The sequence below is a fragment of the Rattus norvegicus genome, chromosome 5 (genome assembly GCF_021556685.1).
Source record: "Rattus norvegicus strain SHRSP/BbbUtx chromosome 5, alternate assembly SHRSP_T2T, whole genome shotgun sequence".
NCBI lineage: Eukaryota > Metazoa > Chordata > Mammalia > Rodentia > Muridae > Rattus > Rattus norvegicus.
Window position 1 is genome coordinate 122,003,897 of NC_141538.1, and position 23,748 is coordinate 122,027,644.

Sequence of the window (23,748 nt, forward strand, 5' to 3'; positions counted from 1 at the left end):
CGTTGTCGTGGTCCCCTCCCCATCCCGCCCCGCCCCGTTTTCCGCTTTCAGCCTCCCTCCCTACGACTCTCCCCTCCTTTACTCTCTTCTGTTTATTCCCTCCCCCTCCAGCCACTCCGGGAGCTGCCCGGCTATTGCCGGGCTACACCTACACTTCCTCGGGCGCTGTCCAGCCTACCGGTGGCCGGGGCCGGTTGGGTGCGCTGTGCCCAGGGCGGTGGCTGCAGAGCCCTTCCTGGTGGCCGCTCCCTTCTTTCCCTCCTCTTCGCGTCATGTCGGGCACTTGATTATTATTGTTATTTTTTTTTTCATCCCTCTCTTAGTCTGTCCCGTCTTCCCCTCCCCCTTCCTTTCCCAGGTTGATTTTTTTTTCTTCCCCTCTTCTCCGGGCTTGCCCATGAGCCTCCTCGGGAGCTACCGGAAAAAGACCAGCAGCGATGGTTATGAATCTTTGCAGCTGGTGGACAGTCACGGGGACTCGAGCGCACGGGGCGCGGCGGCTGGCACGCAGAGGGTGACCACGGGCGCGGTGCGTAGTCCCGCCCGGCAGCCTCCGCACCGCGCCAGCACCACGGACAGCTCAGGTAGCGGACGCTGTGGCGCAGTCCTCCGGCCCGGTGCACTTCCCCCGGTCCAGGCTAGGAGAGGCTGGTTGTAGGCCATGGCATCTAATACCACAGGGTGTAACGTCTCTAATTTCTTTGGTCCAGGGAGCTAAGAAACGTTAGATCCGTCTGGAGGCTCGGTGACATTAGCGAGCACCTCTTAATCTCCCTAGGCTGCTGAATGCACCAGCTGGGGGCGGGGAGAGAGGGAAGGGAGGGAAAAGGAAGGGAGGGAGGGGAGTCAAGGGAGGGTGGCACCGCGAGGCGAGGTGGCTGGTTACTCCGCCCAGCAGTCTGAGCCTAAGTGAAGGAGAAATGCTTGGTGCTTTTGCTGTTTGCAGACCGTGTTTAGACCAGCTGTTCCCCTGATGCTGCTGTTAGTTACAATTATGTAAAGCTCTGCCGGGTCTAAACGATCCTTTAGGGTTAATGTTTCCTTTCTCCCACCGAAAGCTTTACCTGGGATCAAGAGCCCTGTTAAACAACACAGCCCTTATGCTTTACACAATGCAATTTGTTTCCTCTGTTGTTGGTTTTGATCTTATCCTTTTCAATGCTAAAATTTCTTAAAGCTCCTCACAGAGGGAGATGGCTCTAAACTTTGTATCTGTGTTTGCAAGTCTCATAAACTGTTTTAATGAGTTACAGACCTCTCAGACCTGGGGACAGTTAGCGATTTGTGTATCTAAACAGTCCTCTAGGAAACCCTGCTGGCCAAAGACTTGTGTAAGAGCTGTTTGTGTACTTTTCCAGGATGGGAAGCCCAGGGAGCTGGCTCTACCTTTGTGGCTTTAATACTGGGGCAACTATGGACACTGGTGGGAGTCATGTTGATATGAAACCAAGTAGGATTTTATTCCCTCACTTTATAGTCGCTTGTGGATTTTAATTGTGAAATATCTCTCCTTAGGGCTATCATTTTCTACTTCCCTCTCCCTGAAAGTGACATGAAATACTATCCCCAGATATTTGGCTGTTCTGGTCTGAAAAAGGAGTTTACTAGTTAAGCCCTGGTTTAAGTCAGAGAGGGTATCGGTGGGAAGTTCTCTTGGACCATCTTATATAGAGCTAACATTGTTCGTAGTGGACCGCTGTTTTCAGGGTCAGGGGAGTGATGCTATGTTTGGTTATTTGAGCTGTGTGCCTTTCTAGATCTATGGTACATGGATGCTATTCCTCTTCTGATGGGACATGGCCCTCTTTCCTGTACTGAGACCCACAGTCACTTTGGGAACAGTTGGAAATAATTGAAGTGAACCCATTTCTAATGAGCACAGAGAAAGAAGCCCCATGTCAGGAATGCGGAAGACAAGAAGAGTCCATGCATGATTTCACAACAATTATTTTAGGAGTGGTATTTGTTTTTTTTTTTCTTTAAGTATTGATACAATATAGTTGAAACACATTTTTATAGGAAAAAAAAACATATTTCCTGGGCCAAGTGATGTCCAAACACAGGATTAAACTTTGTGGGAGAATTCAGTTAAGAATACAGTCTTTTGGGCTGTTTGATTGTCATTTGGGAGGGACAACCATTCTGACACAGAAGACCTCTTTAAGTCCTGGATTTCTGAGGACCGGCCATTTTTCCTACTTAGTCAGGTTTTTTCGGTAGGTGGAGAGAACAATGAAGTAAGTGCTTTGTTAACCTGTGGGGGTGGGAAGAAGGAACAGTTAAAGTGCTGTTGCCAGGTGTCTCTTCAACTTCATCAGACTAATGCTGTTTCAAGAACCCCACCGCCCTGCTCATCCTTCTCCGAGGCTCCCTGCCAAGTGTGTTCCCTCCTGCCTCTGCTTAGGCTTGGCTGCAGCTGGCTGATACAACTGATGACTTGATGCATATTTTCAATTGAGAATATAGTTAAGAGTGATAATGTCTGGTTTGGATGACGGATTAGATTCTGAGAACCGTATTTGTTTCCTAGTGCAACTGGATGTCTTGCCTAATTATAGTCTTTTGTCTAAGAGGCTCAAAGTGTGGCCCATGCTGTGTAACTGTATCCATTGGTTAGGGTATGTAATTAAACTCATAGATCATTTCCAGTGCAACAGTCATCTGCCCATTTATCCGGTTGACTGTGTACGCCATGGTTGGTGAACTGAATAGGAGGTTGGTTCATGGGCCTTTGTTCTGGCAGGAATGTTTTTGAATTGGAACAATATGTGGATGGCCCTGTAGAAAATGGAAAGCTCAATTTCTATAGTATCATACACGAGTGTGGCAGTTTATACAGAGCTCTTGGACACTTACCTTCTCTTCAAGAATGCTGTCAAAGAGATAAGGTAGCAGTACCTGCCTGTGTGCCCTGAGACTTGTGTGTGTGTGTGTGTGGGGGGTGCAGCCTCAGAACTATTGTTTTTCAGCTGGAAAACCCAGGTTTAAAGTCTGCTCCTCACTTGAGAAAAAGGAAACACATAGACATTCTTAACATGCAGCTTTAGCTGAAGCTCAAAGCAATATGGCTGGAGTTGCAAATTTTATTTATCCCGATGTTTGTGTGCTCCCTAATTATGGCATGATGATGATGATTACGATGACGACGACGACGATGATGATGACGACGATGATGATGATGGAGATTTGTTTAGTGAAAAGGAGTTACCTAGGGACTCTGGTCTTCTGTTATTTTTGTTCGTTTGTTGTTTTGGAAAATTATTGCCTTTATTTAAAATTTTATTTGTGTGCATGTGCTATATATGGAAATCAGAAGAAAGCTCTTTCTTTCTACCATGTGGATCCCAGGGCTCAAGCAGGCCCTCAGGCTTGGTAGCAAGTGTTTTTACCTCCTGCCCCACTTTGCTAGTTTTGTTTAGTTTAGAGATAGGGTCTCAGAAGAGAGCCCTGGCTGGCCTAGAATTCACTATGTAGCTAGACCAGCCTGGGCTTGGACATGCAGTGATCCTGTGACCTTGGCTTCCAAGTGCTGAGCTTACAGGTGTGCCATCATGCCTGGTCAGTCTTCTGTCTTCATGGGCCGAGTTTTCCTCCATGGAACTAAAATGACTTTCTGTGTAGGCACAGCGTCAACAGATTGTTGAAATCAAACACTTTTATCTACTTTGATTTCCCATCTGTTTTCAAAGGAAAGAGAAACAGCTGCTCTGAGGACTGTAATAATGTTCTAACTCAACAGCTTCTTAAGTGTTAGAGTCCCAGGTGCTGGGGCTATCCCACACTGTTTGAGAAACTTCATATTTCTCTTGTGAATAATCTGCCTTCCAGGGAAGGTTGAACTCATAAAACCCACAGAAATCAAATTATTTAGATTGAGCCAATTAAGGCTAATTTGCCAAGTTCATACCTATAGGCTATAAAAGACTTAAAATCTGGAATATATTAGTGAAATTGAAAAGAATCAAGATAATGAAGTTTTATGATTTGGATCTGAAATGTTTCTTGTGAACTCATGTGTTAGACACTTGGTGCTGTTTGGGGTATTTAGGGAGGTACTGCTTGTCTGGAAGAAGTGGGCCACAGGGGTGTTTTTCATAGCTCTCTTGGTGGTCTCACCTGGGCCAGCCCTTTCCTTCTCTCCACTTTGTGGTTGCCAAGGTGTGAGGGGATCATCTCCACCACATCTTCCCGACCATAGTGGATTGAAACCTCCGAGAGCATGAGCCCTTTGCTTTTATAAGTAGTTTATACCAGGCACTTTGTCACGGTGATGCAAAGCAACTAATACAGGGAGAATGCTAAAATATTTTTTAAAATTGAGTGTGAATATTTGTTTGGAAATAAAAGTTACCTTTAGTAAACACTGTATTAAGGGTATTTAAATGTAGTCTCTACATGTTGACTTGTGTTTTAGTGTCCTGAAATATATATTTGGATTACTTTATACTTCATAGAAGTAAACACATATGTAACAGTCTTTCGTATTTAATTCATGTAGGAACTTTATAATTTGGAAGCGCATTTCATCTCTGTAGTTTATTTAATCATGACTAAATATGAACTAGTTATGGGGTGGGCGATGAGCTAAATATGTCTGAATTTCCAATGCTGAGGACTGCATTGGATTTGGACCTCTTGGATTTGGAAGGAGAATCCTAGGAGCTGAACTTTTCTGGATATGAGGGCAGTCTGGCTGTGGTATCTTTCATCCAGTTGATCACTGTGGTTGATTTGTCTGACCTGGCTGGCTAGATGGGTGTCCACAGCCTCCTTCACCTCTCTGTGATATCCTTCTCCATGTGGCGTGCTCAGCTAAAGAGGACAACCTTCCCTGAGAGGGAGAGCCAATCTTCCATCAGGGTCAAGGATGTACAAGCAGCTGCCTGCTCCTGATCGAGCCCCCAAATGCGCTGTGAAGGAGAGCTTCCGCAGCACAGCCCTGTAGCCCCACAGGACATGTTCTTTGTCTCTGGACTGCTCTTGTCAGCAGTCTTTTCTGTGTTGGGAGCGAAAAATAACCTTTCTGTTCTTTAGTTATAAAACAAATTCAATCCCTCTTTTACATGGTGATTTTTGACACTGTGGGAATGGAGATTTCTCTTGGCTTGGTCTCTTTTCTAGGCCAATCAAATCCACCTTCTTCACTCTTTTATTTTCCATACAAGTCATTTCCATGTTATTCTAAGATTGGAGAATAATTCATAGTTTTGACTTTATGTAACAGTTTTGACTTTATGTAATTTTTCCTCAATTTTTATCATAAAAGACTTTGGAAGTCTTGGTTTAAAAAAAGGATTAAAGACTAGAGACAGGAACTAAATGAGAAAAATGGTAAGTAATATCTCTCATCTCTGCTCTCTTTGGTCAGCTCTTACCTCAGAGTCAACCCTTATGCCTATTTCTGGGGGACCCATGTTAAAAGTCAGATTTGGTGGATGCATCGTAATTACAGCATGCAGAGAGAGACAGGAGGCAGGCCAAGTGGCCTGGAACATGCAATGTGGCAGAAACAAGGTGGAAAGAAAGAACCAGTTCCTCGAAGTTGTCCTGTGACCCCACACATGCATGCTATGACAAGCACATGCCTATACTCACAGGTACAAACAATAAAAATTGAAATGTGAAGTTTTAAAGGAAGAGTCAACATATAATGCATGTACATATAATTTTTATATATTTTTACACATTTGTGCATAACATTAAAGTTGTACTAAAATGAAAATCAAATTTTATTCCACTTACACATATGTTTTAGACTATTCAGTATGCTTAAAAAATAGAATGGATATCATTCAAGCATCATGCTAAATACATATGGTAACTTTTTACCTTCATAAAGTTTATGTAAGGCAGACATGACAATAAATGCTGGCAATAGTGTGGAGAGGAAGCCTTATTACCAACTGATAGGAATGTAAACTGGTATGGTTACTATGGAAGTCAGTGTGGCGGTTAGAAGCCTAACTGCAAAACTATCACATGACCCAGCTACACCACTCCTGGGTATACACCTGAAGGAATGTAAGTCAACTTGCTACTGAGATATTTGCACAACCATGTAACTGCCACAATTTTCTTGCACATCTGTGTATGGACAGGTGCAGTGTTCTTGCACATCTGTGTATAGACAGATGCAGTATTCTTGCACATCTGTGTATGGACAGGTGCAGTACTCTTCCACGTCTGTGTATAGACAGATGCAGTGTTCTTGCACGTCTGTGTATGGACAGGTGCAGCATTCTTGCACATCTGTGTATGGACAGGTGCAGATGTGTCCATGTGTGCACGTTTATGTTGCAGTTAGAGGACATCCTTGGATGCCATTCCTCAGGAGTCTTCCACCTTTGGGGGCAGAGTTTCTTACTGGCCTGGGACTTGACTAAGTTCTAGGGAACTATATGTGGGGTAGTAAGGGAGCTAGCAAGGCAGGGAGATGGGTCACGGGGCAGGGCGATAGAGGGAAGAACAAGAACAAAGTGTGATATGTGTGGAAATGTCACAAACATTTTTTTTGTATACTGACCGAGCAACTAATGAAAACCTAGTCAAGTTCCAGGCCAGTGACTAACTTTGTCTCTTCTTTTCACTTTGCTATTGCATTGCCAACCCACCCAGCCCCTCCCCCCTTTTTTATGAGCTTTTGGGATTTGAACTCAAGTCTTTGTGCTTATAAAGAAAGCACTTCATCAACCAAATCATATCCCCAGCCCATATATTTTTCTTGATAGCTATGACAGAACAAGCCTAAATGTCCATAAACAAATGAATGGATTAAAAACTGTGACAGAACACACACACACACACACACACTCACACACACACACACACACACACCCCCCAAAAAACCATAATATTATTTAGTTGTAAAGAAGAATAAAATTTGTTGTTCATTTTACAGGGTGATTTTATTATGCTTTAATGGATGGAACTGAAGATCATTTTGTTAAACATAAAGAGAGGCAGATTCAGGCAAACATTGCATGTTTTCCTTCTGTAAGTGGAGGGTGTGAGAGGAAAAGGTGACTTGTGATGGGGAAGGATGTTTAAAGGAATAGGTGATGGGTAGTAAAAGAGGACATGGCCAGGGTGTCTTTGACACCAGATGAGGGAACTATAGGGGGTATAATGGAACTAGCAAAACAGGGAGAGGGGTCATGGGGCAGGGCAGTAGAGTGAGGAATGAGAACAACATATAGTATGTATGGAAATGTCACAGTGAAAGCATTTCTTTGTATGGGGAACAAATAGCTAATGGAAAAAAATGCAGCTGCTTAAGGTAGAGAACAATTGTTACCTCCTTCTTGCATTTGAAATAACTGAGGTGCAGAGGGGTTACACTCGTTCTCTCTGGTTATGTAGGCTTCACTTGTTCTTCAGGGAGCAGAACACTAGAGAAATGCCCTTCAAATTGCAAAGGAAGGCTTCTGGTGAGTTTTCTTTGTCTGCCTCTTTCTCTGAGGCAGTAGGGTAAGTGACTGAAGGAACGGCAATGAATGTGGTTGTTTTTTACTTTGAAGCTCCTCCACCGTGACAGATATGTCGTCCTTATTTACATATAGCATAAAGGATCTTTAAACTGCAGGAATGGGGGAGACAGAGCTGAGGCTGCATGGAACAGGGCTGATTAAACCTTGAGAGGACACTTTGAGACTAGCCTAATTGGTGCAGGTTTCTAAGATTTATGGAATAATATCTTGCCAAGGAAAATAAATCCCTAGTGCTCTCAGGACGAAAGCCACGATGTTCTGAACTGGACACTGGCGGCCCAGTGTGGGGCTCTGAGCACAGCCTGGCAGCACTTGCTGTTGATCCAGACTGGAGCATGCTACCCTCTTCTTCCAAGTGCAAACACTTGCCCCTTAGCTTTGAGCATCTTATTCCAGAGCCATCCAGATACTCCTCCCTATCATTGCGCCTACTCCTTAGATGCTTCTCGGTTCTGTAGCAGCCTGAGGTGGACGGGGTCCCAGCTCCCCATCAGCCTGGCCTTCCCTGAATAGCTCCTCATGGTATTGAACTGTGTGTGATACACTGCCTGACCTGTTTCTTGTTTTGGGCAGAAGGTAAAGTTCAGACAGAGGCTTAGTCTCTGTCACCTTTGTGTTCTCTTCACGGCTTGGCATTTATTAGCAGCCTGACGAATACTTGTTGAATGAAAGAAAGCATGAACAGATTCTGAATTTTTAAAAAGGGCATTTATAATGGAAAGTGCCCAGCCATGCCCAGCCGAACCTAAAAATAAATATACGGCGAGATTTGATCAGAAATGAGGCCAGGCATAAATGAAATTGTGGCAGAAAGCTTGATCAGTTCAATGAATGAACATTTTTTTTATGTGCAAGAGTTCCAGAGAGGGAAGATGGTTAAGACACAATCAGATTCTCAAGAGCTTCCTAATGTAAAAATGGAGTAAACTGTTTATCTGAAGACTGAGTTCTGACCAAAACACTGCAGCCTATTGCCTTACAATAAAGGTGGACTTTTGTAAACAGAAAAAGGCCCTCCCTCCTCTCTCCCTCCCTCCCTCTTTCCCTCTCTTTCTGTCCCTTCTTCCCTCCCATCCATTCTTCCCGCCTCCCCTCTCTTTTCTGCCTCCTCTTCTTTCACTTTCCGTCTTACCCAGAGATGACTTTATCCACAGATCTGAGTATTTCTTAGTCATTGGCACAGACTTTGTAAATCTTCACCATTTTCACCAGTTTCACACTAGAAGTTTTTCATACCACCATTGCTATCCGTAGTCAGACTGTTTTACAGTCTGACTTGCTCTCCAGGACTCCTTTTTTTTTTCTTTTTAAGAAAAGATGTGATATGAAGTAAATAAAGGAATCCTGGAGATAAAATCATGTGTTTCTTTCCTGCAGGATTTGAAGTTAGGGAAAAACTAAATCCCGGTTATTTTGTGTGAAACCATTCTTCCTGAGACTTACCTGGAAAATTTGATGGAGAAACCCAGTGTCTATGGAATATGTCCTTCATGGTCCAAGAAATTAGGGAATTTCATAACTTGTGCCAAGGGATCTGACAAATTTTTCTGTCTCTAATTTGCTTTGTATCACAGGCTCTAACTAATCTAGATCTAAAATATCTTATTTCAATAATTCATCCAAATATAATTTTAAAAGGCATTAGAGACTGTGAATGCAACCGTGTGTAGTATTAACCATTCGAAGGCCACCACCAAGGACCTAACCAGACTACTTATTGCATGAGCAGAGTTAGGTCTGCATATGCAGAAGATGGCTGTCAACGCTTTGCGGGGAGCTGGCAGGAGTGTTGGTGTGCATGGTAGCCACCTCCTACAGAGCTCTGATGGGAATGAAGCACATATTAGAATGGGGAGGTGAATGTGCGTGTAATAGTAGACTTGCCTGAGAATGCTGGGGAAAGATTCACTCTTTAATAGGAGGGTGAGGCAGGGCCACAGTTGAAGGTGAACTGAACCATTCATCAATAGATAGAGAAGGAAATATCGCCGGAGAAGAAGCTCCCTTGTTCCCGTGCCAGGCCAGATGGAATTGCTGCCTTCTCTGAGCCCACGAGTTCCCCAGCAACCATTCTCCTCTGCTGTGACTCTAGCTCTGCCCCTTCTTGCCCAGTCCAGCTGGTACTGCCCTGGCTTGGGTCTCCAGCCCCTTAGGTTACCGTCGAAACTGCCTCTTGAGAGTTCTTAAAGGTTACGCTGGTTCCAGCCCACCTCTGCTCACCTTATTTCCTAAACAGAGGATCCCTGGGTCCAGGGCTGATAGGTGGGAATGAGTTTGGTGGCACTGGCTGAAACTGGGCGGGGACAGGTGGCTGGCTTCCCTTTGTTCACTCTCACTACATGAGAACAAGGCTCTGCTCCTTTCTTGCTTGGTGGTGGAGTCATAATAAGAATGATCAGACACAGGAGAAAGATGTAAGCTGGTTACTGAGAGTCTTAGTTAGGGTTTTACTGCTGTGAACAGATACCATGACCAAGGCAACTCTATTAAGGACAACAAATATTTGAGGCTGGCTTACAGGTTCAGAGGTTTAGTCCATTATCATCAAGGTGGGAACATGGCAGCATCCAGGCAGGCATGGTGCAGGAGGAGCTGAGAGTTCTACATCTTCATCTGAAGGCTGCTAGCAGAATACTTGCTTCCAGGCAGTTGGGACTAGGGTGCTATAGCCCGCAGTGACACACCTACTCCAATAGTGTCACTCCCTGGCTGAGCATATACAAATCATCACATTGAGAATAAGGATTCTTGGTCTCTGTGGGAACAGACCCTGATCCTAGAGGTTGTCAAGGACTGACCTACCAATCAGTATTTGGCTGCATGAACTTTGTGACAAAATCTTATTTCTCTTTCCTCGAGTTCTTCTTTTTTCTCCCCATGTTCTACGATCCTTCCCTCCCTTTTTCTTCCTCTTTCTCCATCCTCCTCCATCTTCGGCTTTCTCATTTCTTTCATCTGTTTCTACCTCTCTCCTGCTTTCTTCTTTCTTCCCCTCCCCTTCTCCTATCTTGTCTCCACCCTTCCTCCCAGTGAGAGAGTCAATATGTCTGGGAGACTTAGTGCACAGGAGGGTATAAGAATGGCTGCAGTCTTGGCCTGTGTGTGTGTGTGTGTGTGTGTGTGTGTGTGTGTGTGTGCATGTGTGTGTGCGTGTGTGTGTGACTTAGACTCCCCCATCGTCCCACTGCTTGTGGCCTGATATGAGTGAACAAGAGCATTACTTTCCAATTTGGGTAATTGCATCTACCTCCCTACAGCTTCATTTGCTGCTTCAATTAGCAAAGTGTTCCACTCTATGACCTCATGAAGAACAGTTTCATAAGTGTCCCAGAGGCTGGTGTGTTCAATCAGAGGAAGGGGGAAAATGTACTTTCTTATTCGAAGCAAGGCATGTGAGAGAGATTACACATTCCCATTCCCCCTTCCTTCCCCTTTCCTCCTCTTTGCAAGAAAACAAACTATCGCCTTCCCTTCCCCCATTCAAGCCTTATGTCTGCATAGGTTACTGCATTTCTAGTTTTCTTAAAATACAGATTTATGGGTGCTGTGCATGCATGCGTGTGTGTGTGTGTGTGTGTGTGTGTGTGTGTGTGTGTGTGTGCACGTGTGTATTTGTATTGTGTACATAAGGTGGCACACACCAGTGTGCTATGAGTCAGAAACTCTGGAGAAGTCATTCAACAAAGGGATGCCTGTCTTACAGCCAGTACTTCCTCATTTGCCTGTTCCTAGACATTGATTGCCTTCTTATTTGCTACGGAGAAGCTAGAGATGATGAGGAGCTCAAGACAGATGAGACCTTGGCTTTTACGAACTTCCCTAGGGCCGGAGAAATGGCTATATGGTGTGTTCAGGAGGATCTCAGCTTTGGGAGGAGGGAAGGCCTGGCTCACTGAGGCGGGTCATGAGTGCCAACTCTGAGGACACAGATAAGCTTTGCACTAGCATGGAAGAAACCCGACAAAGGCAGGCAGAAAAGACAATGGTAGGCAGAGGGGATTCTGCGGCTCCACTGTGCTTCATGGGTGCAGTCAGAGCTGCATCGTTAGGCACATTCATGGCTGTGTTATAGTGTGCTTGCCCAAGCCAAGATGGTCGTGAGGTCGCATGACGTTTCGGGACAGCTGCCATAGATGTGGTCCGTTGCTACCCAGAGCTCCAGTATGTGGCTTGTGACTGTACTACATTACAGTGAGCACAAGATATGGGGGAGGGTACAGCTTTGGGGAAGAAGCTTCTGGCAGAGTAGTGGACACCTGGTGAGCCAGGAGGAGATGCCAACAAATGAGAGTTGTTTTTAAATGATGATGATCACTGTTTGGTTAAAAAAAGTCTGGTTTTACAGATAGCTGGTAACTAACACAAACTCACATTAGAAGTCAGGCTCTCACTATGTAGCCCAGGCTTGCTTTGTGGTCTTTCTGCCTTGGACTCGAATGCTGGAGTCAGAGGCATGTGCCTTTAAGGTTGAACTTGTTTTGGTTAGCTTGTAAAGACATGGTATTGTGACATCTTCAGACATACACGTCATTATCCTTTGTCCTCATTGTATCCTTCTCCATTGCTCTCCCCCATGTACAGAAATAAACTTTAAGGCTGACTTGTTTTAGGGTGTTTGCGTTCTATTCTTACAAAGAATATTATCATGCTTTAGTTGGACTGAACCCGTCTTTCCTTGTCATTCCTCAAATTGACTCTTTTGGAATGAGAATGTTTAGTATTTATTACAAAATTGAGTGGAAGATAGAAAGGTGTCCCACACAACTCCCTTACCCTCTGTGTGTGTAGCTGCTCCCCTTAGCACAATCTCTAGCTTCATCAGTATGGGGTTTGTGCCCTGTCACATGCGGACCTTACAGTGTGGAAATGGAGAGAGTGGTGTGATCATAATGTAAGAGGAAAGCCTAGACCCTCAGATGTAATGAGCTGTGACAGAGGCCTGCCAACGAGAGTCAAGATCCTGGGCCCCCTGTGGCTATGATAGTTCAGCTGGAGGGACAGAAAAATTAGGTTTCAACTGCCAGGAAAATTGGTAGGTTGTCCTAAATGTATAGCAGAATTTTCACTGTATCTCCTGGTTTTAAAATGGAGCCAGTGAAGCCCCCAAGCAGGGTAGGAGTCTGGCTTTGTCTCTGAATGTGCCAGGAAAATGCTGTCTCCATTACGCCTGTCACTGGCAGAGGCTGGGGAATTCACCGCCTTGTTTGTGAGCAGTTGTAACAGACGCATGCTCTATTTCATGTCCGGCTTTGTTTTTGTACCTTACCCCACTGCACAAGAAGGAGCCTCTTCTCTTTCCCTGGCCCCCACAAGCCTGCTTTGCTTTGTAATATGATATATGCATGTTTGTGAAAAGGACATTTAGAACAATCCAGAAAATTATGTGAGAGTGGAAATAAAAACTCAGTTCCTCTCTCCCAGCCTTAGTCCTGATATTACAGGTTTCTGCACTCACTTAGAAAAATTCCCATGACTATACAGAAGTGTGCAAGCCAGCCCACAAGCACATGCTGATTCCCTCATGTTTATGTACATGCATAAGTTCATTCACTCATGTGTGTCCATATGTGCTGCGGCAAAAGTTCAAACTTTACTTAACATGATGTCATGGGCCACTCTCTACATTAGGCCCTAAGGATGTAACCCTGCTTTATCTACTTTATGAGTAGATAGTGTTTTTGGTTAGGAATACTTTTAAAATGTTTTTAATCTACACACAATTATTATACATATTAATGGGGTATAGGGTAGCATTTGAATACACATATATAAACTATAATGGGACCTGTAGAACAGCCATATCACTTTTCTCTGAACACTGTGCCTGCGGGGGTGGGGGGGGATTCTTGAAACCAGACTTGCGAACCAGAGGGACACAGGCAGGTGTACGTATAGCTTGCTGTTTCGCTAAGAACCCCAGTGCCAACTCTAACAAGGATGCTTGTCATCGAATATCCCTCTCAGAGTTGAGTGTTGCCAAACTTCCTAGTTTTGGCTAGTCTGTGGTGAGTGATAATGGTTCGCTCCACACTGACATTAGATGTTGGCATTTCCAGGAACTATTTTTGTTTTTTCATGGTTGTTAGTTACTTCATTTGTAAGTCACACATGAGTGAACAGGTATGCATTACATATGTGGCATAAGAGACTCTGGATGCATTTGTGGGGCTTCTTACCATCTGTATATTTTTAGAAGACAACAGAAAATTTGAATGAGCACAGCTGTACTCTCCATGGTAACTGTGGTTGACATTTGTCTTGTCCTGATGCTTATCAACCCTTGGCGTGTAAGTAGAACGGTTTCTCCTGCATTTGTGGATCATCTTGAATCATGGCTTCCAGTTTTCTTGAGGAACATCTCAGTGTTGCCCTGAAGAGATCCTGGAGTTGTAATGGGCAGTTGTTCTAGAGTCAAGCTTTTGGCATTATTGACTAGCGTCAACCTCACAGGACTAGTGTTTACCTCTGCCTCTCTGCTTCTTACTCTATAAAGGACATAATATCTCTCTCTAAATTGTCAGGAAGTTCAGGTAAAAAGAGACCCAGCAAATTCCCTGTCCAGTGTAAGGCACTGGTAAATGCAACTGATCAAGAGCTGGAAGCAAACTTCAGCATAGTCTCAAGGATCTGAGTCTTTTCTTTGTCATAGTCATCCTGGCATTTATAAATTTTGGGGTACTTTACAAACAGCTTAAGCTGCTATAAATTTGCAGGACACTTAATACTGGGCCCCTTGGCTGAAGAAGCCAATGGGTAGGCAAGGTCAACTTAAGGGATCAACCAATAGTAATGCTTGCAATGTCATGGGATGTTCAGCATAGTCTAATTCAGGGAAAAATTGAAGGTAGAAGGCAGAACTTTGTAGAAGAAAGGGAAATTAGCATCTATTTTAAGTATGACTGTGTACTGCTGCCCCTGCCCACTCTCTTATGCTAGGTCCATACTTGTTACTTGTGAACACACATTTAAACCAACTTCGGCTACATATTGAGACTATGTGCTTTTCAAGGAGGGGATGGGGGGGTTGGGGATTTAACTCAGTGGTAGAGCGCTTGCCTAGCAAGCGCAAGGCCCTGGGGTTGGTCCTCAGCTCCGAAAAAAAAAAAAAGAAAAAAAAGAAAAAAAAGGGGGGGTGGTTTTGCTTTCTCCCTGGCAAAGGAAATATCTGAATATGTTTGTTATTACAATAGTGTGTGTGTGTGGGGGGGGCTATTGCTGGCACCTGCCAGGTTAGAGACTGGGATTTGCTAAACTTTCTCTGGTGACTGATGCAGTTCTTCACGGCACACAATCTGTTCAAATGTCAACTCCATCTGGAAAGCCCCAAAAGAGGACAGGAGTAATTATGTCCTAAAGGTAAGGAACTTGGTGCTGGGCAAGTGTTTGGATGTATCAAGCTGATGGTTCCACACGTTGAAAAGCCCACCTGATGCTTTGAGATGGGCTCTGACTTTGCAGAGAGCTGATGTAGAAAATATTTAAGTCCATTTGGCTTGGGCTATCACTTGGAGGCAGCTAAGATTTTGCAGCTTTGCGCATATGACTCTGTGTTCCTTGGCATCAGGTCAGTTTTGTTTGTTCAGAGCTGAGGACAGAGCCTGACCCCTTACTCATGCCAGGCAAGGGTTCACCACTGAGCCTGACCCCCAGGTCTTGTTGCTTTTATAATAAAAATAATGAATATAAACAATCTCAACTCTCTTATCCATATTGCATTGCTCTTGCTACTCTGAGGTCTTGTGGATTTTCTAGGGTTTTAAATTTTGACTGGTAGATAATAGATTCTTTTTCTCAGTAAAGCCTTACCAAGCCTTTACCTGAATAAAGTTCATGAAAACAGTATGACTCTGGTTAAAGTAAAGGCATGAGGCTAGACACTGCTTTTAGAGGACTTTTATTAGTCTTTAGTGTATGACCAAAACCCCAGGTCTATGTTGGAGTCAGTCTAACCACCATATTTCTAAACCACTCCCTTTGAAGCCAGAGAAAGGGAAAGTGGAGACTATCTATCAAGTGTAGCAGGGTACAGATTGTTGTTCTTGAACCAGTATGGACTGTGTATGGAGTCCCTGTCTCCATCTCTTTATTCATTCTTTGATCATCATGTCTATAAGAGCTAAGTCATGTAAGGTGGTGGATTTGCTTTGAGTGGATTAGAATAAGGAAATTGAGTCCTAGAGGAAAAGGCAAGCCCAAGAATACCTGATGAACAGTTGTAAAGCATGGACACCATGCTCTGTAGGAACTCCATAGGCAGGGCCAGTCCTTCCAGGCTGAGCTGTTCTTGGGATGAGAACAAAGTGTTTCTGACAAAGTTGGGAGGAATGTTTTATTTAAAAAGGAAGGAATAGAATGGTAAGCCAGAAGGAGAAGGAGAAGGAGAAGGAGGAGAAGAAGAGGAGAAGAGGAGAAGGAAGGAGGAGGAAGAGGAGGAAGAAGAGGAGGAAGAGGAGGAGGAGGAGGAGGAGAGGAGGAGAAGAAGAGGAGAAGAGGAGAAGGAAGGAGGAGGAAGAGGAGGAGGAGGAAGAGGAAGGGAAAGGGGGAGGGGGAGGGGAAGGAGGAGGGAGATGGAGAGGGAAGAAGAGGAGGAGGAAGAGGAGGAGGAAGAGGAGGAATAGGAGGAGGGGGAGGAGGAGGAGGAAAAGGAGGAGGAGGAGGAGAAGCAGCAAAATAACCACTGAATCTCATGTCTTAGTAGTTCATCTTTGGGTGCAAGTAACAAGTATCTGAATTGTCTTATTTCTTTTTTGCTTTATTAAATTATTTTATTTATTTACATTTCAAATGTTGCTGGACCAGAAGGGTCTGGTCCCCCCTCCTAGAATTCTTCACCCCATGACCCTTCCCCTTTGCCTCTGAGATGGTGAGGGTACCCCCCTCACCAGCATCCCTCTTCCTCGGGGCATCAAGTCTCTACATGATTGGGTGCATCCTCTTCCACTGAGGCCAGAAAAGGCAGTCCTCTGCTACACATGTGCCGGGGCCACAGACCAGCCCGTGTACACTCTTTGGTTGGTGTCTTCGTCTCTGAGAGCTCTGAGAGGTCTGGGTTAGTTGATACTACTGCTCTTCCTGTGGGGTTGCCTTCCCCTTCAGCTCCTTCAGTGCTTCCCCTAACTCTTCCATAAAGGTCCCCAACCTCAGTCCAATGGTTGGCTGTAAATATCTGCGTCTGTCTTAGTCAGCTGCTGGTACAGCCTCTCAGAGGACCGCCATGCTAGGCTCCTGTCTGCAAGCACAACATGGCATTAGCAATAGTGTCAGGATTTGGTGCCTGCCCATGGGATGGATCCCAAGTTGGACCAGTCACTGGATGGCCTTTCCTTCAGTCTCTGCTCCATTTTTGTCTCTGAATTTCTTTTAGACAGGAACAATTCTAGGTCCAACATTTTGATGGTAGGTGGGTGGTCCCATCCCTCCACTGGGGGTCCTGTCTATCTACTGGAGGCTGTCTCTTCAGTTGTCTTCTTTCTAAACCAAAGAAAAAGAGTTGTGATGAAGGCCCACAGGGCAGCAAGAGCAGGCATCTGGCCTCAGATGGACCCAACTGCACAGCTAAGAGCCTTCTGGCAGTGCCTCTCTTTCCTCACTCTTGCTTCATACTCTGTTCTCTCTGTAGACAAACTTCTAGTTTCTTCTCTGTGTATATGGCTACCCCAAAGATCCCTAGTTTGTATGTTGTAACCAGTCCTCCCTGATCACCTGTCTGTCCCAGGAGGAAGAGATCTGATGGGCTTTAGGCATTTGTATATTTATCACCCAGTAGTTGTAGTCCTAGAAAAAGGTCCCTATATGTCTATAGGTGAAAAGAGGATTATATATAAAATTGCTTCTTCCATTTACAAAGTGGGACTAGGAACACTATCTAGTTCCTAAATCTTAAGCAATGTTTCTATTGCTTCCTTCATTTCTGTCTTCCCTGTTTGATGCCACAAGGCCAACTATAGCCGCAGGTAAGGTCAACACTCAGGCTTGAATGTGCTCCCTACAGTGAGAATAGGCAGGCCATTTCTATGACCTCAGAATTACTTGTGTGTGGGCGTGTGCTTCTTTTAGGGGAAATGTTGGGTTGGGTGCACTCTAAGCTGTGTTCTGACTCTTGTAGCAAGGGAGGGTTTGTTATCATTCAGTTATGTTGGGACTGAATATATGTAATTCATTGCAGAATTAATTATAATAGGAAAATCTTACATTTCTAACATTTCTAACATTTCTCCAATAGGAGATTGATTAAGATATACCTGTAGAGTCTTATTAAATAGCCATTACATCTATTAAAGGACGTTGTAGCTAATAAGATCTCCAAAGAGAGTAAAGAAGTAAATTATATACATTAAATTTAACCCCACACACATATACACCTAGAAAAACATCATTGTAAAAGTACATCTGTTATTTAAAAAAATGAAGAAACTAGATCAATATATTACAAAAGAATATTTGGGTGGTAGACTACCTGTAAGTCCAACTCTGTGTATGTGTTCTACTTAAATTTCAACAATGGATTTATGTCTTAGAGTGCTGTGCTTTTCTATAGTTGGTTCTGTACCAACGTTTTATTGAGATAGTTATACACTCCCTTGCAGTTCTGCAGAACAATGCAGAGTGATGCCTGTCAACCTTGCCTGTTCCTCCCAGTCATCGTATTTTTACCTATCTGTTTGTAACACCACATCCAGGACATTGCCACCACTTTGTTTGACATTAGAATCCCTAAGTTTTCCTTTATTTGAATGCATGTTATGTCTGTGTCTCATTGGAGAGTTCCAAACCTGCAATCAATATCGAACACTTTCAAAACCACAAGAAACCTCGACTTGCTCCTTTACAACCACATCCATACCTCCCATGATTCGTTAATGTATTATTTATAGTTAATACTAATGGATTGGGTACTAACTTTATTTTAGCTTTTCATTTGAAGCCAAAGTTCTAGAACCTTAGAGTAGGAAAAGGCTGTGAAATCTCAGTGGTCACTTAGAATGGGGAAATTCTCAAGTGGGAAGAAAGTTTATGATTACCACCAGCCCGAGGCTTCTCCCGACTCCTCCCCTAGATGCTCTGGTCTGGTTTTCTCTTCTTATCGGGGGTTCTGCTTGTGCTCCGTGTCTTCCTTACTGCAGTACATTCTTCGTTTTGTAATGGCTCACAGATAAAACACGGGACTGGGGATGGCTCAGCCGGTAAAGCAATGGAGGACCTGAGGGTAGGGTTCCTGACTTCATAAGACACTGTCTCAAACAGGGTGGAGGGCAATGACCGACAACCCAGGTAGTCCTCTACACTTCACACACACACCGTGTCCCTTGTGGCTTGTGGCCCTTGGACCCACACCCATATCTCCCACATGTGCCTGAGGCTGCTGGCTGTCCGATGCGGGTGGTTTTAGATCTCTGTCTATCTGTCTGCCTCCCTGTCTCTTTCCTTCTCTCACTCTGTGTCCCATAGTAGGGATTGAACCTAGGGCCTCAAACATGCTAGACAAACACTCTATCATTGAATTACATTTCTAGCTGCTCCTGACTGATCTTTCTATGATAGAATGTTTGGGGTGAGGTCCAACTTATTCCGGCTACAGCTATGCTTATTTTGCCCAGATCCCAGCTCTCTCCTGGCTCCTACTTCTATCAGAGCACCTGAATCTTCTCCTTTGAGTTCACCACGTTTCCTTTCTTCTGTTGTGAAGGTGGTAAGACAATGACAAGGGCTTCGAGTAGCTCTGAGCCAGCGCTGTGCTGTGTGTTTGACGTGTGCCATCTTTCTGCTTCACATTGTACTTCATTAGCCCTGGTTTGAAAATGAGGAGACGCAGTTTGAAAAACAAAACAAAATAAAACAATGCACCAAGTGTGAGCACTTGTTCAGGATCATGTAACTAGGCAATGGACAGATCCAAGTTCAGCAAGGCCAGTCCCTAACCACTGTCCTTCCTAGCCTGAAAAAAGGAGCTGATTTCTCCGGAAATGCCTTAATTCTACAGGCCTTCTAATATTCAACGCTGGCTATGGATCTTTTAATATTCAACACTGGCTCTGCAGTCTTGAGTCCACATACTCCGTGGACCTTCTAATATTCAACACTGGCTCTGAGGACTTGAATCCACATGCAGCTTCTGCCCCATCGTTGCCTTTGATGTGTAGTAGAACTTGCCCCTTCACACACTCACTGTGGTATCCCTGCAGGTTGTTGTGCTAGCCTCTGCCAAAACCAATTTCTGTGATTCTATAGATTCCATAGATCTTTCCTGCTGCAGTTCGAAAGGATTGTTTTACCTGTTTATTTTGGATGAGGAAATTTGAGTGCAGAGAGGAACCCCGTTCAACTTACCACCCTTGGGTGACTTGCAACCTTATCGTGTCTTCCTGGTTTACCTACCCCTTCTCTCTAGTCCTCCCTTGTGACGTGAGCTTTCTTGACCCTTCGTCACTCTTGACATTCTGTGGACACTTTCCAGCCTCTGGGTCTGACCTAGGTAGTCTAAATTTGGGTCTGTTGACTGGAGTCCTACAGAAATTCTATATGAATTGTGAGATCCTACCATGTGCCACGGCAGTGTCACAGCCATCAGCCACCCTTTGCCCTTCTCCAGGGTGTCTACTGTGTTTATCATGCTGTAGGTTTGATTGCATATGACACAAATCATCACGATTGTAGTTTGAACAAAAGTAAGTTTATTTCTTTCTTATGTAAATGGCTGATCCAAATGGCTATTCTACCCTGTGAAGGGTCCCAGTGATGAGATTTTGATGTCAGACAACTCAGAAACTCAGGAAGTCTTGTGTTCCCACAATAATTAGACCCTTCCAATTATAACTTGACGAGGAGGTCTTGTTTAAATAGTTCATGAGTCCATTGTTTCATCTTTGTTTGACCCAGAAGTGGTTACTCTCATCAAGTTTACCTAGGATGGGCAGCCAAAGTGTTTGTTATTTAGATAGTGTGAAGACAAAAGGGGATCATACACCTCTCACCTGGAAACAGCTTGCAAATCAAAAGCTTACATTCCAAGGGAACCCTGGGAAATGTAGTCTTTTGTTGCAGGAAGCCACCTGACAAGAATGGATTTGGGTTAGAAGACAAGTCTCTGCTAAATCCTTTTTATGCCAGTTCTGGGAATACAGGTCCTGGTTGATTGATAGAAGAACTTAATCCCCAGGCTTATGAAGTTCTAGACAAAGTGCAAAAGGGCCTTCTAGAAAATGTCAGGATTCCACAAAAGATTAGAATTCAGAATAATTTGTGAGGCGGTTGGGATGTTAAGAACACCTATCATTTACTTGGGACTTACTATTTATTTGCTGGGATTTGTTTAATACTGAAGATGCAATATTTATTTTTTTAGGGAAATCCTAGAGGATAGTTGCCATTTTAACCCTCAATTTACAGACCAAATTTTCATGAGAGATGAAGTAAATTTCCAAGGTCACTAATCAGGGACATGAGGGAACACCTATGTATTTATTAAGGGAGCCTGAGGTCACTGCCCACTTACTTTGATGCCAGACAACTCAGAATAATTGCTCTTTAACACTTCAGGAAGCCTTGTGTTCCCACAATAATTAGACCCTTCCAATTATAACTTGATGAGGAGGTCTTGTTTAACTAGTTCATGAGTCCAAGGTGAAAGGTCATGTCTTCTTGTCTTCTGCCCTGTTTGCTGAGTGTGAGCTCAGATGAAATAAAACAAGACCAAATTGACAAAAGGGTGCATTATCCTTCTGTTCCAGGGTTCCTTGGGATATTTATCTGTAACAATGTTTTAAATTATATTTTATTTATGTGTAGGGTCTGGTGTGTGTGTGTGTGTGTGTGTGTGTGTGTGTGTGTGTGTGTGTGTGTGTGATGTATGTGAGGTATAGAGGTCAGAGAACAGCTTTCAGAAGCTGGTTCTCTTCTTCCATCATGTGATTTCTGGAGGAGTAGAACTCAGGTTGTCAGGCTTAGTAATAGGCACCTTTACCCACTAAACCATCGTACCAGCCTGAGATCTTTCTTTGTGTGTGTGAGAAAACTGGGGCACAGGCATGTCATAGTTAAATGAAGTAGAATTGGGATTGGCCACATGTTGGTGTGATACCAAGTTGGAAGTCATAGTTTGCTTGCGGTCTCCTGTCCATTATGTTAGTATGGTAGCTTTATGAGGACTTTCAGTGTGTCCTGGAACCAGGTATCAGATCTGTTGCTGGCCTTGTTGCATTGAACAAAGATCATAGGCTCTGATTATCTATAGAGTTTTATTTGATGACAGCTTTGCTTTTTAAACTTTGTGTCCTTTTGTTTGTTTGTTTGTTTGTTTGTTTGTTTGTTTTACCAGCATGGTAGATGGGTTATGAATCTAAAATCAAGAATGGAATACTCTTTGAGGAAAACACACCTCTATGTAAACTAATTTTTCCAACCCAAATAGGATTAGGTAGTCCAGAGAAGCTAGATGTTGCAGAATAACAAACGTCTGGATAACTGGTGTGTGTGTGTGTGTGTGTGTGTGTGTGTGTGTGTGTGTGTGTGTAAAGCATTGCCCTTTTGGGAGTGGTGATATTTACAGGGGATCTGTTGTAGGTCAGGAAGGATTTAACCATGCAAAAAGCCAGGAAGAGGTCCCTGAAAGAAATAGCAAACACGGATTCCTGAAGGAGATGGGAAAAAGACAAGTAACTCAGTGGGAGTTTGAGACTTGGATTTTAGAGCTCACTGTTACAGAACAGGAGCTGAGTTACCTCGCCAACTGCCACTGCCCTCGGCGCTGTTCACTTCTAAGCATCAGTTTTGGGAAAGCTTCAGCGAAACTGAGAGTCAATGATACCACACTTGTCAAGTTCTACTTTGGACGTAGGTGGAAGAATGGTCATGAGCTGCCTTGATGAAGTGCTGTGCTCTTTCACCTTTACCTGGAGGTGGTTGACTCAACCACAGTCCTTTGGGGCTTCTTTTTGGGGCCTCTAGGGTCTCTGATTATAAGAAAACTGTGTTGTAATTTCAATATTGGTAATGTTTTGTAAAAATATTTGGGTTCTTGTTTCCACTCAAAAGCCATTGGAAGAGTTAATGGGTTGGAAATTAAATGATCCCATCAGAATTCTAAACCTAGAATCTATAGAAAACTTGGAGTGTTTTGTTGACAGAGGAGCTGAGCTGTTCTGAAAACAAGGACGGATTCTTTCATTTACAATGCTGCAGGCTCACAGATGTGCACGGCTGGCTGTTGGCCATCAATAACTAGCAGATTGGGACATTGTTTCAGTTTGGGCACTTGGAGTTTTAATCTAATGTTAACTCAGCTGTTCTTATTAAGGATTTTAACAAACCAACAGGCTCTTTAAAAACAAGCAAAAAGAACCCAAGCCTAAAATTAGTGGTAGGAATTTAAAAGTACATTCTGGACTTGTTCCTTGTAGGGGCTCAGCAGAGAGCCTTTTGATGTGTTTCCCAGTACAATGAAAATACCAGCTGGGAAGGGTGAGGAGACTCTCAGGTAGAACGCTGAAGCTTGGGAGAGCATTGTTTTCTCATTGTGTTACTGTTTGGCAGTGGCCACAATAAAAGAATGGGCATCATTTCCCATCAATTTTCTAGCTGTTGCATGAGCAGTTTATGACTATGTTTGTTTGAGGAGGAGATCAGGTTCCCAAGGGTGGCCCAAGGTCACAGTATAACAGGTGATGCGGTTAATAGTCCCACCCAGATGCAGGTGGTTGGTACTTTTGAGAAACAGAACAGTGTTGTGACATTGTCAGAATGATGACTTAGGACCATTTCTTCCGTGGGTATTATTTTAAACATTCTAGAGGGAAAAACAGAAATTTTGTTCCATCCTCAGCCTTTTCAGAATGTCCCACAAACCAGAACACCTTGGGATTATTTAATGTAAACCTTCAAGCTTTAGTCTCCAGTGTTCTCTTGTGCCTGTGTATATCACGTCAAAGGCAGAGCCTAGAAAACAATTGTGGATTGTTTGCTATGATCTTTTAAAATGAGAGGTAACCTTATGAAGAAAAATAGCCAAAACCATTATACAAAATTACCAAGTCATCCTACCAACACAGTTTCTCAGACAGCATAATTGAGAGAAATGTGATAATTTTGTTATTAGGGTATGTAACTATCACATCTTTAGAGAACATAATAGCAAAACCATGTCAAAAGCAAAGGAAATTTCCAGAACACTGTTATACTCACAAAATATTTAAGGCAGACATGAAGACTATAAATATTAGATATAACCACATTTGGCAGTGTAACTAGAATACAGGCTACACAACCC

At 43.7% G+C, this 23,748-nt stretch overlaps 1 protein-coding gene across 4 annotated transcripts in view; it reads left to right on the plus strand.

Annotated features, from left to right (window-relative positions):
- The window catches only part of Dnajc6 (DnaJ heat shock protein family (Hsp40) member C6), a 156,560-nt gene that overhangs the window by 54,555 nt on the left and 78,257 nt on the right, over positions 1 to 23,748 (plus strand). Inside the window, 1 exon segment of one of the 4 annotated variants that reach the window (NM_001415921.1) lies at positions 37 to 584. The exons of the other annotated variants lie outside the window; for them this stretch is intronic. Within the exon segment in view, the coding sequence (NP_001402850.1) occupies positions 398 to 584 (187 nt within the window). The 5' untranslated portion in view covers positions 37 to 397. 4 annotated transcript variants of the gene reach the window in all.